This window comes from Ostrea edulis, chromosome 4 (assembly GCF_947568905.1).
Source record: "Ostrea edulis chromosome 4, xbOstEdul1.1, whole genome shotgun sequence".
Classification (NCBI taxonomy): Eukaryota; Metazoa; Mollusca; class Bivalvia; order Ostreida; family Ostreidae; genus Ostrea; species Ostrea edulis.
This window is the reverse complement of record NC_079167.1, coordinates 64443994-64463617: the sequence shown is the minus strand read 5'-3', so window position 1 is coordinate 64463617 and position 19624 is coordinate 64443994. Positions and strand designations below refer to the sequence as shown.

Here is a 19624-nt window from a genome sequence, read left to right as displayed (position 1 = left end):
GTTGATCCTTGATAATTAACTTGGTATCCCTGAAAGGCAGGTCTAGCATAGGTCTCGCTGGGTGGTAAAGCTTATCTGGTATCCCTCAAAAGTAGGTGATTTTAGGGCTCAGGAACCCGGGCTAGTTGAGTCTTGATAATTAACTCGGAATCCCTGAAAGGCAGGTCTAGCATAGGTCTCGCTGGGTGGTAAAGCTTATCTGGTATCCCTCAAAAGTAGGTGATTTTAGGGCCCAGGAACCCGGGCTAGTTGAGCCTTGATAATTAACTTGGTATCCCTGAAAGGCAGGTCTAGCATAGGGCTCGCAGGGTGGTAAAGCTTATCTGGTATCCCTCAAAAGTAGGTGACTTTAAGGCCTGGTTACCCGGGCTAGTTGAGCCTTGATAATTAACTCGGTATCCCTGAAAGGCAGGTCAGGCATACGGCTCGCTGGGTGGTAAAGCTTATCTGGTATCCCTCAAAAGTAGGTGATTTTAGGGCTCAGGAACCCGGGCTAGTTGAGTCTTGATAATTAACTCGGAATCCCTGAAAGGCAGGTCTAGCATAGGTCTCACTGGGTGGTAAAGCTTATCTGGTATCCCTCAAAAGTAGGTGATTTTAGGGCCCAGGAACCCGGGCTAGTTGAGCCTTGATAATTAACTTGGTATCCTTGAAAGGCAGGTCTAGCATAGGTCTCGCAGGGTGGTAAAGCTTATCTGGTATCCCTCAAAAGTAGGTGTTTAGATCGCCCGGGAACCCGGGCTAGTTGAGCCCTATTAATGAACTTAGTATCCCTGAAAGGCAGGTCTGGGATAGGGCTCGCTGGGTGGTAAAGCTTATCTGGTATCCCTCAAAAGTAGGTGTTTAGATCGCCCGGGAACCCGGGCTAGTTGAGCCCTATTAATAAACTTGGTATCCCTGAAAGGCAGGTCTAGCATAGGTCTCGCTGGGTGGTAAAGCTTATCTGGTATCCCTCAAAAGTAGGTGACTTTAGGGCCCGGGAACCCGGGCTAGTTGAGCCTTGATAATTAACTCGGTATCCCTGAAAGGCAGGTCTAGCATAGGGCTCGCTGGGTGGTAAAGCTTATCTGGTATCCCTCAAAAGTAGGTGACTTTAGGGCCCGGGAACCCGGGCTAGTTGATCCTTGATAATTAACTTGGTATCCCTGAAAGGCAGGTCTAGCATAGGTCTCGCTGGGTGGTAAAGCTTATCTGGTATCCCTCAAAAGTAGGTGATTTTAGGGCTCAGGAACCCGGGCTAGTTGAGTCTTGATAATTAACTCGGAATCCCTGAAAGGCAGGTCTAGCATAGGTCTCGCTGGGTGGTAAAGCTTATCTGGTATCCCTCAAAAGTAGGTGATTTTAGGGCCCAGGAACCCGGGCTAGTTGAGCCTTGATAATTAACTTGGTATCCCTGAAAGGCAGGTCTAGCATAGGGCTCGCTGGGTGGTAAAGCTTATCTGGTATCCCTCAAAAGTAGGTGTTTAGATCGCCCGGTTACCCGGGCTAGTTGAGCCTTGATAATTAACTTGGTATCCCTGAAAGGCAGGTCTAGCATAGGTCTCACTGGGTGGTAAAGCTTATCTGGTATCCCTCAAAAGTAGGTGACTTTAGGGCCCGGTTACCCGGGCTAGTTGAGCCTTGATAATTAACTCGGTATCCCTGAAAGGCAGGTCTAGCATAGGGCTCGCTGGGTGGTAAAGCTTATCTGGTATCCCTCAAAAGTAGGTGTTTAGATCGCCCGGTTACCCGGGCTAGTTGAGCCTTGATAATTAACTCGGTATCCCTGAAAGGCAGGTCTAGCATAGGGCTCGCTGGGTGGTAAAGCTTATCTGGTATCCCTCAAAAGTAGGTGTTTAGATCTCCCGGGAACCTGGGCTAGTTGAGCCTTATTAAGTAACTTGATATCCCTGAAAGGCAGGGCTAGCATAGGCCTCGCTGGGTGGCAAAGCTTATCTGTTATCCCTCAAAAGTAGGTGTTTATATCGCCCTGGATCTTGAGTTAGTTTGGTCTTAATAATTAACTCGATATCCAAAAGCAGGTTTTGAGGAATGGTCTTTTTAGTGAGTTATAATGTTGAATGAAAGTTTTGAGTTGATTTTGTGTACTGAATGAGGGGGGTGGGGGGTGGGGTAATTAAAATAATTTCTATGATTAACTTTTGATCAAAAATACCCTTCTGTACTTTCAAAAATAATTTCTAAAGATATGTTACTTTGACCACCGCTAGATATCATCAGTTTTGCTTTTAATAAGACTTCTTATTAAATATTATTTTTTTCCATGTTGCATTCGCTGTTTTATCTACTTCCTAGGGGCGAGATCGAAAGTTCAATGTCTGACAAAAAAAACTAAATTCACATAGTTTTTACGTTCCCCCCCCCCTATCCGCCCCCACAACGACCCCCTAAACTAGATATGATGAGTGTTTAAACTATAATCGATTAACAAGTAAGAACAAACGAGTATAAATAACTCTGTATACCCTATCTTCTGTTTATTCACAAATGAAAGTGTAGATTAAAACTATCAAATGTTCATTAAAATGTAATATCGTCATGTAGTTTTAACAGTCACTTGTCTTTCTCCTTTTTCGACTAATGTGTAATCGATGTCGGATGAGAGAAACTTACAGAAGTTTTAACACCCCCCCCCTCCTCCCCCTAACTATTTGAATTTAGATTTTTATCCGAAATCAATCTGTTGATCTCGCCCCTTACAGTTTTTTATATCAAATTTCTTACTGTTTTTAACATCTGAGAGAATTAGGGTTTGATTAATTATGTTAATTAAATAATACTCTGTATACTTTCTATCAAATCGTATTTCTCTCCATATTGCGTTCATTGCTTTATTTATTTCTTACATTTTTAATAGTTCAGCTAATTAGGGTTTAATTAGTAATCTTAATTAGTAAAAAAAATCCCAACAATTTTCTTTGCCTTCTTTATCGTAAACACATTTCTTTACGAAATTATTCGACGTACGACTTATCTTTCTATCTATGATCAGGGGCAAGTAACTCGTGGGTCACCTGCTTTTGAGGGATACCATCTAGTCATGACCAAAAAAATTCCCTCGAGATGAAATATAAACAAACAAGATGGCGACGTTCGTTCGGAACTTTTTCTTGGAGCACCGTGGAAAAAGCCCGAGGAAAAAATTCCGCGAAATATGAAACTGTCAAAACAAACATACACGTGTTTCAGCTATCAGCAAAAATGGATTTGTGTTTAGTTTCATGGTTGGACATTGATACAAATGAAGTATGTTCAATGTATATTTGTTTTTTAAGGGTTCCTTGAAAATAAATCATTATTATTCGGATTTAAATAAAAATTAAAGAATTATGAAGGTGAGTTTTCTTTGATGATTGATAGGTTACCGTTGTCATTTTAAATCAACACTGGATGTGTGTAGTTTTTTTAAAAGGCCAGCAATTACTTAAATGATTTGAATAAATGGCCAGAGGACAAAGAAACAAAACATAACATAAATCGATGAACTAAAAATGGAGAGGGGTAAAAAAAAAAAAAAAAAAAAAAAAAAAGACACACACCCTAAAAAAAAGGGGGGGGGGGAGAAAACAAGAAAATTAAAGACCATGAATTCCGAGTAACTATTAATTATACATGAAATTCATTACTGATGTAATATGTCACATCGCTTAATTTTTTTTCTCCGAACAAAATACTAATAATTTGGATCAAAATATCGCTAAAAAAAACCAAATAATTTTCACAAATATTGCAATGTAATTTTTTAATCTTGTTTATTTAAGTGGTATACATACAAAAATAAACAATTAAATTGCATTAATAATAACCACAGAATACGAATTCTAATTTTGGCATCAGTTGTATGGAGAGAGAGGGGGGGGGGGGGTGGGGGGGGTGGGGGTGGGAAATTGCGATATTTGGATGAAGGAATGAAACAGTATATGGCATGAAACTATTATTTTCTTCTTTTTATCAAATCACTTTGAATAACTGTAAATTCTTCGTGCGAAATTTATCTTATAGACTTCATTAATTCAAACCCAAATTTTAATCATGCACTGGTATGTACATGTACTTCATTAATTTTTATTTGCATGTTTATTGGAATTCTGCATCATTTGTTTGATTGTGCCCCCCCCCCCCCCCCCCCTTAGAGATTCAAATATAATCCCCCATGCTGTCCTCAAGTCGTAGACCCATGGGGACCTCTGTATCAACGGAAAATTATTTACATTTCGTTGGGTATTAAAATGTACATCTAGCAGCCACTAAGAAATTTCATCAAAGTACTGAGAGTGCTCAGACAGAATACTGAAAAGTAATACATAATAAATCAAAATTGATAATTTTTCAAACAATTAATAAACATAATCTTAATTATCAAGTTCCATATGTAGCAGTGTGTTTTAACTTGTATACATGTATATTATATGATACCATATTTTAATAAACATGAATAGCGCATATGGAATTTAAAGCACATTTTATGATTTAAGTTAAATGCCCAGATCTACCCCTTTATTTACTTAGTGTAATAGGTGAGTGAAAAGGTTCACAGGTCTTGCTTTTTCATTGGCTGTAGAACTGAGTTTTATTCAGTTAGAATCTCTCGAGTTTTTGGTCAGGTTGGTTGTGGTTTTGATTTAAGCAGTTTTGGTATCATTGTGCTGATTTGGCATTTTGAATTTGACAAAGACATTATTAGACCTTCAAATGCAGACCTGACAGTAAGTACTAATTTTATTAACATTTAACTTCATAATATGTATATATAGCTAATATCACTGTTTGAGAGAAGAGTGAAAGTTTTAAATATTATGAAGAACAGTAAATACCGATTTAAAGTTATTTTATCTATAGGTATTATAGTGTATATAGTACTGTAATGATATATTTGTTATAAATAGATTAGAAGCATCCAGGCAGCATTTTGATGTTTGCATGCATTGGGCCTTGTCCCATAGATAGGTAATTAAAAGATATTACATTTTATTATATTTAAAACATGTAATTTTATAGTGTTACAATATTTGTAATGCAACTGTAAATATTTGAGTAAAGTATATTTTACTATATTTGAATTAAGGGAGATAACTCTTAAGGTTGAAATGTACTCTATTGATTGTAAATCACTGTGATATTCATTGTTACTATTTTTGTCTTTTAGGGCCATTTTTATAATGGATATTGTAATCGCCATTGTATTCGTCGTTATCATCATTTGTTTTATCATGCAATAAATGACTGCATTGTGAACCCTAACCCTAAGCCAGGAGTTGGTTATTTGCAGTGCTCCCACTGGACCAGAATTCCCTTTCGCCACTTTTTCGGGGAGCGGCGCGGCACAAATAATCACATGCTTTACAATTATTTCCATCATATTATTATTATATATTATTTTATTCATTACACTTATTTTAGCATTTTGAATCAGTTACATTACTTAATCATATTCAGCTACCATACCTAAACACTTCTTTCTGAAATAATAAGAAGTTGATTTGTTTGATAAATTCTATTGTGGAAATCAAAATTCAGATAATAAATCATTTAAATATAAACTTCATGATGCTACAACCCTCAGTGAAAACATTGTGTACATTGCCCGAAATGCAGATGTCACAAAACATCAAGCCCAATTTAAAGTCGTATCTCAACCATTCCCTATTAAATTTCCGTTTTTGTATGGAAGATTTTGCAATTTGGACAGAATCAGATGTTTGAGCAGGTGGGGTTGACTGTAAAGCCAAACATAGTTATTTTTTTAATTTTAGACTGACTAGAGTCAGAAGCTACAAGTTTAGTGTCAAAATAGAATGGGGTGCATAGTCTTATGAGATTAGCATTTTTATACTGTTGCGCACCGAACTTCAAAGAAATTGCTATGTCCATATCAATGGTGACCGACCGCATAATTGTTTATGAAATATTCGAAATAAAATCAAACACATCAAAATCAAAATCTTGTAATCAACGAGTTTGGCCGCAAAAACAAATAATTGATGTATTCATATATACATTATACACAATGATACGGCCAATTTAATTACCGGTTCGTTCTCTGGTTAAAAATTGACATTAATGTGGAGATGATAACACGATAATGAATAAGACTTTAAATGTTGAACAATAGACCACAGCAGGGTAAACAGCTGTCCGATGTACTTTATTACATAATCACCGACTTTTTTGTAGCCATAAATTACCTGAGGCTGTGACCAGCTCTGTGTGCACTGGAGCGACGCGAGATTTCCGGTCGCACGCGTTGACTGAATAAACAAAGTTGGACTGCATAAACAAGCAGGCGATAATGCGTCACTGACAAAGGATTAAAAATACAATTTATTGCAAAAAGGGATTTTCGCCACTTTCAATTTTTTTTCGCCATTTTTGAAAAAAATTCGCCATTGGCGAAAATGGCGAAGCCCAGCTCGAGCACTGGTTATTTGGCAAACATGGACCCATGGACACACCAGAGGTGGGATCAGGTGCCTAGGAGGAGTAAGCATCCCCTGTTGACCGGTCACACCCGCCGTGAGCCCTATATCCTGATCAGGTAAACAGAGTTATCCGCAGTCAAAATCAGTGTGCCAAGAACGGCTTAACAATCGGTATGAAACACGTCAGACAGCATTTGACCCAATGCGAGGTTGTATTGACGAACTAGATCGTTATAACGACCATAGAATTTGCGAAATGCTGACTTCAATCGAGACTGTTGAAACCCCTGTACCATCAACTTGTTTGTCAGTAGCTTACCTAGATTTAAAAACTGACTATACGCAGAACAAGCTCTTGCATATCGAATCAGTTGAGATATATAAACACCATATGCAGGTGATAATGGAATATTAATATTGCTACATAAATATGGGAAGTTGACAATGGAGAAGCTGAAATCATCCCATTTGTCATACAGTTGAGTTGTCAGTTTGCCGTTAATGTCTAATTTCAATAAAATATCTAAGTATGAAGCAGAAGTGGATGACTCTGTGTCCTTTATTTCGAGCTCACAGGGATATATCAAATCAATATATGAATGAAAGTTATTATAGACAAAACGTCGTCGATATATCTAAATTGAAGTCCACAGCAAGAGATTTTTTCATCTCACGTAGAAATTTTTGAATAAATTCTGCTTCATATGAATATAGAAACAGGTCAGCTAACAAAGGAGCACAATTCGTGCCCTGAAAATAAGTCACAAGCTTCCTTGCAGAGGAATACAAGTTCAGTTAGCATTTCAGCTGCATTGGTGCACCATGACCTACATGTACTTTAGGGCTAAAAGTAGTTGAAACATTTTTCTAGATTTTTTTTTCATTACGGATACAGGTATTGCACTGAAAGTTGTCACAACCTCCCTCTCAGATAAACATAAAATCAGTTCACATTTCAACTTGATTGGTGCAGTGACCTACTTTAGGACTAAAAGTAGGTCACAAAGTTCCCTAGATTTTTTCTCATCATGGATTAAGATATTGTGATACTGCAATCTCCCTCTCTAGAGAAATACATAATCAGTTCACATGTCAGGTAGATTGGTGCACCATGACCCACTTTTAAGGATTTTCCATTCAGAATGTGTGAGAGATCAATTCAGAGTGCATAGTGTGCTTACAGGTTGAATTTCACTTTGCGACGGGTGCATGTTGCACTGTTTGCGATACTTGTGATAAAGATTTTCACTATATACTCTCATGTAAAACTTTGATCCCCTATTGTGGCCCCAACCTACCCCAGAATCCACGATTTGAAAAAAAAATTGAATCTGCACTATATCAGGAATCTTTCATGAAAATTTTGTCTTTCTGGCCCAGTGGTTCTTGAGAAGACTTTTAAATGACCCCATCCTAATTTTGCATTTTCGTGATTATATCCCATCGGAGAAGAGAATTACACTTCCTTTTAAGAAATTTGAATCCCTCTCACCCAAGGAGATTATTTGCCAAGTTTGGTTGAAGTTGGCCCAGGGGTTTGAATCTCTCTCACCAACGAATGTTGAAATTGGCCAAGTGGTTGATTGACAACAGGTGATTAGAAAAGCTCACTTGAGCATATACAATACAGAAAACATTACTGACTTGTCCCTTTATCATAATATATGTTCTTGTATGCCATCTCATTTGAAATAGATGAATGATCAATTAAACTAGTATTGTCAGCAGTTTGAAATTTGGGTATCTGGGTGCCGTTCTCTGGGGGAGCAGTATCATCACAAGCTGTTTGTATAGTACACGGTACATACACAGTATTAACTAGATCTATCACATATCAGAATAAACAAGACAATTCATTTACACAAATTTAATTGTTTATACCAAATGTACATAAATCTTTAAAAATACATGTACATTCTGACAGCACTTTGTGAATGAAATGAGAACTAGTCATATTAAACGACTTACTCTGGTGATTTTTACACTATTTAACTACATATATATACAATAGTACAGAAAATAGTGGAGAGAGTTCAGAGAAAGAACACAGATCCTACAAAAAAAATTATCTCAGAAGATCCTAAACAAACAGAAAATGTTTGACTTGTACTGCTGCCAATATCCCAGTTATATCTGAGGATAAATTATATGTATTTCAAATACAATGAAAACCAACAAGTCCATGCATTTTTCAGTGTTAGTTCTACACTAATAGAATGAAAATGTTTAGCACTAAAAACAAAGATACACATAGGTACAAACTCTGTGTCATCTACTAATATGTTGTGGTGACCCATCAAGCTTGTACAGTGTACAAAACTTATTACAAAATATGTAGTTATTGTATTTACACAGAAAACTATTTACAACTGGTTCTTGCAACATTAAACAAGACTGCAGAAAATTAAAACATAAAATAATATTCGAATAAAATGAAAATCTTTTTAAGATCTTAAAATTTACTATAAATCAAATTCACTATAAATCAAACATATTTTTTGCCAAATCTTATAACAAATATCAAATTGTTATTAAAATCATAGAGGATTTACAGATGTCTTAAATTCCTTGTTTTGACAATTCAGTAAGGGTTAATGTACGAGTATCGCTCCATTCCTTAAAAGTAATGGACCGAGGCCACGAAGGAGTTGAGGTCCACAGGGGCTAAGCCCGTTTTGAGCCCGAACTCTGTGATACCATAAATATATCTATATTTATGGTATCACAGAGTTCGGGCCCAAAACGGGCTTAGCCCCTGAGCTGAGGTCCATTGCTTTTAAGGAATGGAGTGATACAAGTACATTGACCCACTTAAAATCCACCTTTGCTTAATTAATAAAAACTAAACTTTGTGCATTTTAATCATGTCTTACGATTTTCATTCTTTTGTTGCATGCATTTATATCTACTTGTATAAAGGTTGACCTACTTTCCGAACACTCCATTCCTGAAAAATAATGGAGTGTTCGAACAAAAGAATGACGTCATAGGTGGATTTTATTTGTAAGATATTAAACTAACTTTGTTTCATCACAAACTACAGGATTTCTCTTGCTAAGAACACATCTGATTCAGTGTCATGTATGACATGGATTGAGTCTATACCCTCTATAACAGCCCTGAGGACTCAGTCCTAAATAACAGAGAACTCCACCAATATATATATCAGTTTCTGGCAGTGTTTTAACACTTCACGATACTAGTAAGAATTTTAAAATTTATATACCTGCTACATAATAGTATATATGTACTGGTTGCAATGTTCTAAAAATCTGGCTCACACATTTCTACAAAACTTGTTTCCTCTCATTTCATCATAAATATTAACTTCATTTTCACATCTGGAATTTATTCCCCAAAGCTACTTTATGTAACAGACACATTTTTATGCCTCTGATGGGATTTGAACCCAGGTCTCTTTCACACAAGTCCAGCACTCTACCAATCGAGTTAGAGGGTTAACCCACTAGCTAGAGCTAGTAGGAATGCCAGATCACTGACATTACCACATTCTATGTACATCAATCTACATGTTTATGAATAATCTATGGTTACTGACCCAATGACCCCAAAACTACAGATCTCTTCCAATGCACTGTGCTTTATATTCAACTTTGTCTACAAAACGTTTGCAAATTTCTTCTTATTGCAAAAACACCATACGATCTTTGTTTAAAAATCTGCTGCAAACTTCTTCAAACTTCACATTTATAACAATATGATCTTTGTAAACGAACTGCTGCAAAGTTGAATACCGGTATTTTTTACAATTGCTGCCAAATTCATTACAATATACATTGAAGTTTCGCCAAACTTACAAATTTTCATACATAACTCAGAACATGACACACGCTATAAAGCACAGCATTTACAGAATGATAAAACACATTCACATGACTATATACAACTATCACAGCTCTATGTTTAGGTGTACACATCCACAACAAACGTAACATATCCACATCCACAACAAACGTAACATATCCACAATCACTCGGTAGTATTGCCAAATTACAATACAAATAATATCATTTTACTTTCACTTATCGTAAAAAAAACTTACACTCCATGAAATAATTATAACTGATAATATTTATGAATATAAGTGTGAGAAAGCTCGCTTCCCATATATAGTGTCTGATAAAATGAAATATGTAAACATGATCACATGAAATAGAAGTACATGTACTGTATAAACATGATGAAATGAAATACAGTTTGTAAATGTATTTGAAAACATGATGAAATGAAATACAGGTTGCGTTCACTGTTTTATTGAAAGGTAAAAATGTTGTTAGTACCAAAGGCTACTATTGGTGCCATTGTTTGACAAAGGTATTATTCGTAACCTCAGAACTGTGAACAGAATTTTGTTAGCCATTGGTAGGGAAATTAAAAATGGTAACCAGTAGTTTCAGAATGATGTCAGAGCAGCAATTATTGTAGCATCATGACCACAAATTAATTGATGTTTGCTTTGTTTATGCAGAAACAGAACATTACAAATAGCAAAATACGTTTTTCTTGTTAATGAATACTTAAATGTCAGGAAATGATCTTCGACGATCTTTTAAGCGCCAGTATGTACTGCAATATTTATCTAATATCCTTTCCCCTAACAAGCAATCTGTAGTCTTCGCCATTTAATCTAATCTGCAGTGGCAGTGATTACTACACTGGAAATATCAGCGACATTCGCATGGACGCCTACATTAGTTGCCATTTTGAAGATGTCACTAATAATCAAAATTCCCAAGCTACCAATGCTACCGCAAATGTGGTTAACCTGCAAGAAAATCTACCAATGGTAACTACCTTTGGTGAACTTTCATACCATTGGTTTACCAATGGTGATCAAAGATACCAATAGTAACCACTGGAAGAACTGTGAACACACCCACAGTTTGTAAATATAGGTTGTAAATATGATAAAAGCTAAAATCAGCACATTCACTGTTTTAACACGTGACAATTCATTCATACAGTAAAACACACCCATTCATTTCCTCATATTGCACATGCTGCCCTTAAGTTTTACAAGTATTCATGACAAATGCCATTCAAATCATTCACTAATCATCTACATAAAATTCTCAAAATCAATGTACTCTATATACAGAGAAATATTCTTAACATTTACAATGAATTATAGGAATTCCAACGTTTTAATTTCCAGAAAAATTGTCACCCAAATACAAACAAATCAAATGTTAATGCACCAAAGCGTTGAAATGTATTTGCACCAATAGTGTTGCAAAGTATCTCAATGGTATAAAAATTCGAAAATGAATCTAATACATGCAGCAGTAAGTTTTTAGATTCAAATAAACCAAATCTAAATAGAACAATATCAACAAACACAAAAAATGAGATGCTACTAACTAGAGTAGCTGCTGCCAAAGCACCGATGTACAGAACTTCCTGATCTTAGGCGAAGAACACAGTGGCTGTTCCCTGAATAGGCTTCCTACACATAGGGCAGACTTTCAGATTGTCAACACATTCCTGACATGAGATCAGGTGATTACATGGTGTAAAGGACACCTGTACCTCCTTCACAAGACAAATCTTACACTTAGAGCGGTCCGACTGGGCGGACAGACGGCGGATCTCCTCCTCCATCTCACGGAGTCGTCTCTGCCACTCTCCCTCTGGGTTCTGCTCCATCTCTCTCACTCTCTGTCTCTCCTGCTGTAACATCTGTCTCTCCTGCTGAATGATTCTGTCCTTCTGTTGTAAGGCTTGCTGATTCTGCTGTAGCCTCTGTCTGAGTGACATGACTTTCTGTCGGGATTCCACCACTTCCTGTGTGGTCTCCTCCACCACTCTAAGAGTCTCCTCCAGTGTCTGACTAGTCTCCTCCATCTCCTGTCGAGTCTCCTCCATCTCTCTATCCTTCTCCTCCACCTCTCTCTCTAGTTGTACTACAATTACATCATCATGTCAAAACACCAATGTCTAACACCAAGAAACTGTAATGATAATATATTTCAATATCCCATAATGTAATCTTACAACCTGGCTCTAAAGCCTGACAGAATTCAGTAATTAATGTTTTGGGAGGATGGTTTATTTAATTAAATGTACAAATATACATGAACTACATATAGGTACTATGCATGTAGTTATTAATGCAATATGATTTCTTTTTACACTTATAAATGCATAGATACAACTCAATTGATTAGAATGATCAAATTGTTATTTACCTATACCTTTCATGTCATGATGTATTTCAACAAACTCCTCTGGAGACGGTGGGAAACCTAGAATAGTAACAAGAAATATGAACATACCTACATGTATATACTCAGTACAAAATATAAACATACCTATATACTCAGTTCATATGAATTACATCAGAAAAATTAATTGTAAAAAATAACCTCTACATAACGATATTCACACAATATGTCATTTCTTGGTTTTATAGTTAGGGCTATAGGGACTGTGAATACTAGATACAATTTTTTTTTTTAAAATCGTCATCATTGTGCTTAAAGGGGCATAACTCAGTATGCAGTTATTACTCATGAAATCAAATGAGAAGACTTAGCAGTATTAAGGAGGTACTATGACTGACACAACTCTGTCTGCACCTGTCTTGGACTAATGAAATCTGCCCATTGTGAGTAAAGAGACACACCTACTCATCCAATCAGAGAGACACTAAGTGATTTATGTCATATATCTCTCAATAGAGTCAATACACATCATAATGCATGTACAACAGTTACTAACAGTCTAAAGTGGGAAACTGAGGATGAAATACATTAGGGCATTCTACATGATAAACTGCCACACTCTCTACAAATCGTAGTTCTACATGATAGACTGTAGTACTCTCTACAAATCCTATTTCTACATGATAAACTGCCACACTCTCTACAAATCCTAATTCTACATGATTAACTGTAGTACTCTCTACAAATCCTAGTTCTACATCATAAACTGTAGCACTCTCTACAAATCCTAGTTCTACATGACAAACAGCAGTACTCTCTCCAAATTCTAGTTCTAAATGACAAACTGAAGCACTCTCTACAAATCCTAGTTCTACATGATAAACAGCAGCACTCTCTACAAATCCTAGTTCTACATGATAAACTGCAGCATTCTCTACAAATCCTAGTTCTACATGATAAACTGTCACACTCTCTCCAAATCCTAGATCTACATGATAAACTGAAGCACTCTCTCCAAATCCTAGTTCTACATGATAAACTGAAGCACTCTCTACAAATCCTAGTTCTACATGATAAACTGCAGCATTCTCTACAAATCCTAGTTCTAAGTGATAAACTGCATGTTTATTAAACACTTACTGCTCTTTTCTAACACTCTCTCCAAATCCTCCAGGGGATAGCCGCTCTCTTCCACCACGATGTGACGGAGCTCCTCATAAGAGTAATCCCGGGGAAGTCCAGAGTCATCCAGGCGTGACTTCTGTCCCATCCGCTGGATGTGGTCCACCGCATTGATCAGTTTGTCAGCACTCCTGTACACCTCTATCCCTGATAATGATCAAACAAATTGTAACACGTATAAACAGCAGTCAGTTTATTTCATCTCCAAAAATATAAATAAATGACATTCACTACATTATAACAGGTAATTAAATGGAGCTTGGTGAATTAGAAAAATTGGACAAATTTAAGACTAAAAGAATTCTACTACAAGACAATCAATGCCTTACATACACAATGTACATGTAAACCAGTATACACTTACACATGTATAATCAGTATACACTTATTCATGTATAACCAGTATACACTTACACATGTATAATCAGTATACACTTACACATGTATAATCAGTATACACTTACTCGTGTATAATCAGTATACACTTACACATGTATAATCAGTATACACGTACACATGTATAATCATTATACACTTACACATGTATAACCAGTATACACTTACTCATGTATAATCAGTATACACTCATGTATAATCAGTATACACTTACTCATGTATAACCAGTATACACTTACACATGTATAATCAGTATACACTTACACATGTATAATCAGTATACACTTACTCATGTTTAATCAGTATACACTTACTCATGTATAATCAGTATACTTACACATGTATAATCAGTATACACTTACACATGTATAATCAGTATACACTTACACATGTATAATCAGTATACACTTACACATGTATAATCAGTATACACTTACACATGTATAATCAGTATACACTTACTCATGTATAATCAGTATACACTTACACATGTATAATCAGTATACACTTACACATGTATAATCAGTATACACATACACATGTATAATCATTATACACTTACACATGTATAACCAGTATACACTTACTCATGTATAACCAGTATACACTTACACATGTATAATCAGTATACACTTACACTTGTATAATCAGTATACACTTACACTTGTATAATCAGTATACACTTACTCATGTATAATCAGTATACATTTACACATGTATAACCAGTATACACTTACACATGTATAATCAGTATACACTTACACATGTATAATCAGTATACACTCATGTATGCATCTGATTCCTTTAAAACAATTCAAACATCACATTGAACAATCAAGAAACTGTTTAAAATGAACTTGAACAAGTCTATCACTACTGACACAGAACAAAACCACAGCACTTCGCTTACCTTCCTTGAGGGTGTTGAGGTACTCTATAGCAGTCATCAGCTCCTCATTGGATACCTCCTCCTCATCCACCTGTTTTCTGAAGGCCTCAACATAGGGCATTCCCAACTCCTCCTCCATGTTGACCTCAGACTGAGGCCCAGAGGAGGAGGGGAACATTGACAGGAAGTATTGAGGTACCCCAGCTCTACAGCAGGTGGAGACACTGGTTTCCTGTTCCTTGTGTGTTACCTGGGACCCACCCACTGCTTTGTTGATGAGCTGAACTTCTGGGGTCCCAATGCATTTATCAGAGACATTTTCTGCCTTTGACTTACTCTGAAGCCAGAAGGATATTTGAACAACAGTGGCAGCTACAGCAATTCTACAGTTTTCCAAAGAGTTACTGTACATGATAGCGAGCGCTGCTATGAACAAACATAGGTACACGTCCTGACGAATGTTCCTGATCCTCCATCTAGGGAGGTAACTCTGAAGCATCCTCAGTAGTGATGCTTCTAGGCAGCTGTGATTCCAGTCAATCAGAATCACCGCCAGAGAGGACGACATGAAAATGGACTCCAAAAGGAGGGGGAAGACCGAGTTTAGGTGACTCACATCAGAGGTCATCTGAAAATATGGAAATACATCATGGATTCAAATTACCTTTCATTTTCACATATGAATACCGAATCACACATTTAGGTTTGTACAGATGCAAAGAAGAACATTTTAATGATAAACAATATCTATACATTATTACAGTACCAAGTTTGACCAGACCAAACCTTGCAGAAAGCTGGCCCAAAGCAAAGTCTTGGTCTGCTTTTCATGTTCACTCTATATCAGCCCTAGCGAATAGAGAACTAACCCAGAGTGATATGTGTAGTTTGAAGCCGACTTAAAGAAAACTATCCCAGCAGACTCAATTTCGTTTTTACAGTAACCCAGGAGTCCAAGCTTAATTATCACTCAGTGGGCAAAGTTTAGTTTTCACTTGGTGTCGATGATGTTCCACAAATTTAGACCCATGCTTAGCAATCAGGGCCACAGCAGTGAGGGTTCTTTATTGTGCCAATGCCTGCCACAATACAGGACCTTCATTTTTAAGGTCACATCCGAAATATAGGGGTGAAACGATGCATCGCGATGCGACCGAATCGCGATGTGGTGGTCTCGATTCGATGTTCGATTTATTCGGGGTCTGTTTCGGTTCGATACAGTTCTAAAATCATTGCACACATTGCTCTTGATAACACGGTTTCTGATTAGCCAATGGAATTGAAAATTGCCCAATCAACATACGAGTAAACTTTGCTGTATCAAAATGGACGCAGTCGAGTTGAAAAATGCACTCCCAATGTATAAATCCTGGGTATGGCGACATTTCGGATTTAGGACAAGTGATAAGAGTGTTGTTCTATGTTAAACGGTTTTACATTATGTAGAATTTATTTGCAGAGAGCAATAAATACAACGAAACATAAACAATCTTAGCATTATACAGAATTTGGTACATGCTATTGTATCGAATCGAAAATCATAGAGTCGAGACTAAAGTATCGAAAATCGAATTGAATCGAGAAGGTACTGTATCGTTTCACCCCTACCGAAATACCCATGATTTCTCACTTCTAAAAGCCAAGCGTCAGGTGAAGGAGCACTCACTACCTATATTTACTTCTTAGGTTTGATACGGCCATGGCACAGGTGGGACTCAAACTCATGACCTAAGTTTAGTTTGTATAATATTGGGAAATTGTAAGATTTGTAATTGACAACAAGGGAAAATATTTGTGTATACCAGCAGAATCTTCATAATGAACTCAAATTTTCCTGAAGTTCAGTTCTTTCTTCTATTTTAGGGGGTGGAAGGTGTGTGTGTGTGGGGGGGTGGGGGGGTGGGGGCTTTTGAATGTAAATTTGGGTCTGGTCAATAATGTATCAATTATCATTTACTAAGAGAAAATATTTTTCATACTTCTTTCTATTCTTGTTGAAAACAAGATGCATACCAATACTTTTATACAAAAAAGTATATTATAATGCTCTAAATAGTTTTTCGACTGTCTATTTAATTAAACTGGACTTAAATATCATTGATACATCTAGATGTATTTTTACTTTTGGGCAGTGAAAATGTCTTTAGAGCTGAACCAAAACATTTTTGCTGCTGTGCATAAATTTGTACATTCTAATAAGTTATAATTTTCAGTTGTATGGCATATATACATGTTACAATGATGTCTGTATATGTAATTTTACTTCATAATAATTTCTTTCAGAATTTGCATGATGATTATTTGTTATATTTTATTCTAGAAGAGGACCTAGTTAACTGTCAAAGCTTGTTCCCAATCCTGTGATGTCTATCAATGAGATATACTCAAAACAATGTAGTTTTGTAGTCTTTGTACATTTTAAAGACAATTACTAATTATTAGTCTATTAATAAATATAAATAGATCTATATGATTTCAAAATTTTCTTGATAGACGTCTTCAACATTTTTAAGTTGTAGACAATGAATATACTCAATATGTATAATGATTGACAAACTAATTACATTTGTATGTGTGTTTCCTAAATACATTAGTATATACAAAACAATGTTAGATCTATGAAAACTGACATCTATGTATTCCGTATCAATATCACTTTTGATAGGTGTAGACATTTAGAATATACGTTAGAACATAAAGGAATACAAAAATTCCTTTCTCTTTTGCCACATGCATCCAAATCTTATAAATTGACAATAAATAGAGAAATAATTTCACATCCGAATTTACTCGGACATTGTGGCCTAAATAACCGATCTGTGCATTGAAGATATCAGTTTCTGAGACTATATACATGTGTCATCACTAAGGACAGTTCCGTATTCAATTTTTAAATGCATTAAACAATTTTCGGCATTGTGAAAGCTGCATGAAACTGTTTAAAGTAACATTTTACCGGGAGGAGGGGGGTGGTGGAATACACGGGTTTATAGACGCGTTTCCTTTCGATAATACACAGAATATTGATATCAATACACAGCTATATCATTTATCTAGTATTTCTTACCTTTGGTTTATAAGTATCCAGTTGCAATTTATAAAAATAATACACAAATAAAAGTAAAAATTCCCTCGAGATGAAATATAAACAAACAAGATGGCGACGTTCGTTCGGAACCTCTTTTTCTTGGAGCGCCGCTGAAAACTGTCAAAACAAACATACACGTGTTTCAGCTATCTGCAAAAATATATTTTTGCTCAGTTTCATGGTTGGACATTGATACAAATGAAGTATGTTCAATGTATATTTCATTTTGGGGGTAATGAAGTACCCCTCCGCCATCTAAACTTCGTGTCATATAATTTTGATTTTTGACATTTATAATGATAATGACTGTAGCTCTCTGAAAAGTATTTTGACGGAACAAAACAATTAATATTTTAATATTTTTTCAGAGAGCTACAGTTCTGCAGCTAATAAAGTCGTAGACACGGGGACTTCTATATCTGACAACGGAACATTATTCACATTTAATTGGGTATTTAAAGTAATTTCGTATTATTCTTAACGATAAATATTTGATATGACCTAGCACATCGCTCAAGATATGATATCACTATTTTTCCCTACTCTATCTACTATATTGAAAATACGTTGATTACCTTTTTAAACAGAAATAAACCCCATTCATAAATGAATATTTTCAGTCAAGTTTTATTGAAATTAATATTAGGACATCAGTTTTGAAGAAGACAAACTATGATAAAATTACATGAATAATTTAATTCTATAATATATATTATGTATGTAGAAATATATTTGACTTCTTTTTTTTTTTTTTTTTTTTTTTTTTTAACGATTCACTAATTTGTTCGAACGATTTACTACATCGTTCAGACGATCTGAAAAATCGTTGAAACGGTACATGTATTCATAAGATTTGAAAAATGTACGTTATTACTTTTTTCTGCTTATCCAAATGACACTGATATGCATGTTGTTGTTAAGTCGTGTATTAACCTAAAACTAACATATATCATGCGCGGATCTAGAGGGGGGGGGGGGGGGGGGTCGGGGGGTCCGGACCCCCCCCCCCCTGGAATTTGCAAAGATGAAAAAAATTACAATATAACGATTTATAAGAAAAATGAGTTATATCACGGGTTCGATTTTGTGAAAAGGTTCGACCCCCCCCCCCCCCCTGGAAAAAAATTCTGGATCCGTGCCTGTATATTTACGTTTAATTTATATATACTAGATTTTCTTAACGGCTAATATCGAGTATCCCCAGTGAAAAGTTTGGAAGGACATATGATATCTTGCTACTTTGTTTCGCACACATTATATTTTACTTTCAATTTTAAAAGTTTGTTGGGATGTTATTTCACATGCATAAGTTGTTAGTTCCACAGACACCATGCAGTCGTTTGACACATGGACACTCCTTTTGATCCATCTCTTTTATATGCAAAACAAAACCATTTGAAGAGTATTGTATGTAAATTCGTGGATTCTGTGTATCAATTTTCAATGATATTTTAATCGCGCTTTC

The 19624-nt window shown here is 35.9% G+C and overlaps 1 protein-coding gene across 2 annotated transcripts; it reads right to left on the bottom strand.

Annotated features, from left to right (window-relative positions):
* Nucleotides 1-8271: 8271 nt before the first annotated feature.
* On the bottom strand, nucleotides 8272-18246 carry LOC125672182 (golgin subfamily A member 6-like protein 22). Of its 2 annotated transcripts, none has more exons than XM_056163442.1 (6): nucleotides 18139-18246; nucleotides 15093-15699; nucleotides 13745-13933; nucleotides 12629-12685; nucleotides 9421-12343; nucleotides 8272-9003 (listed from the first exon to the last, which is right to left on the bottom strand). In XM_056163442.1, the coding sequence occupies exons 2-5, from the start codon at nucleotides 15697-15699 to the stop codon at nucleotides 11847-11849; spliced, it is 1350 nt and encodes a 449-aa protein (XP_056019417.1). In that variant the 5' UTR covers nucleotides 18139-18246; the 3' UTR covers nucleotides 8272-9003; nucleotides 9421-11846. The 2 variants fall into 2 exon arrangements, with proteins under 2 accessions (XP_056019417.1, XP_056019418.1); XM_056163443.1 differs by having other exon boundaries at nucleotides 12635-12685.
* Nucleotides 18247-19624: the final 1378 nt, after the last annotated feature.

Coding starts and splice junctions, on each gene's coding strand:
- LOC125672182 (XM_056163442.1), bottom strand. CDS start 15,699: ATGACCTCTGATGTGAGTCACCTAAACTCGGTCTTCCCCCTCCTTTTG. Junction 13,934..15,092: donor CCTCAACACCCTCAAGGAAG/GTAAGCGAAGTG, acceptor GATCATTATCAG/GGATAGAGGTGTACAGGAGT. Junction 12,344..12,628: donor TCATGACATGAAAGGTATAG/GTAAATAACAAT, acceptor ATGTAATTGTAG/TACAACTAGAGAGAGAGGTG.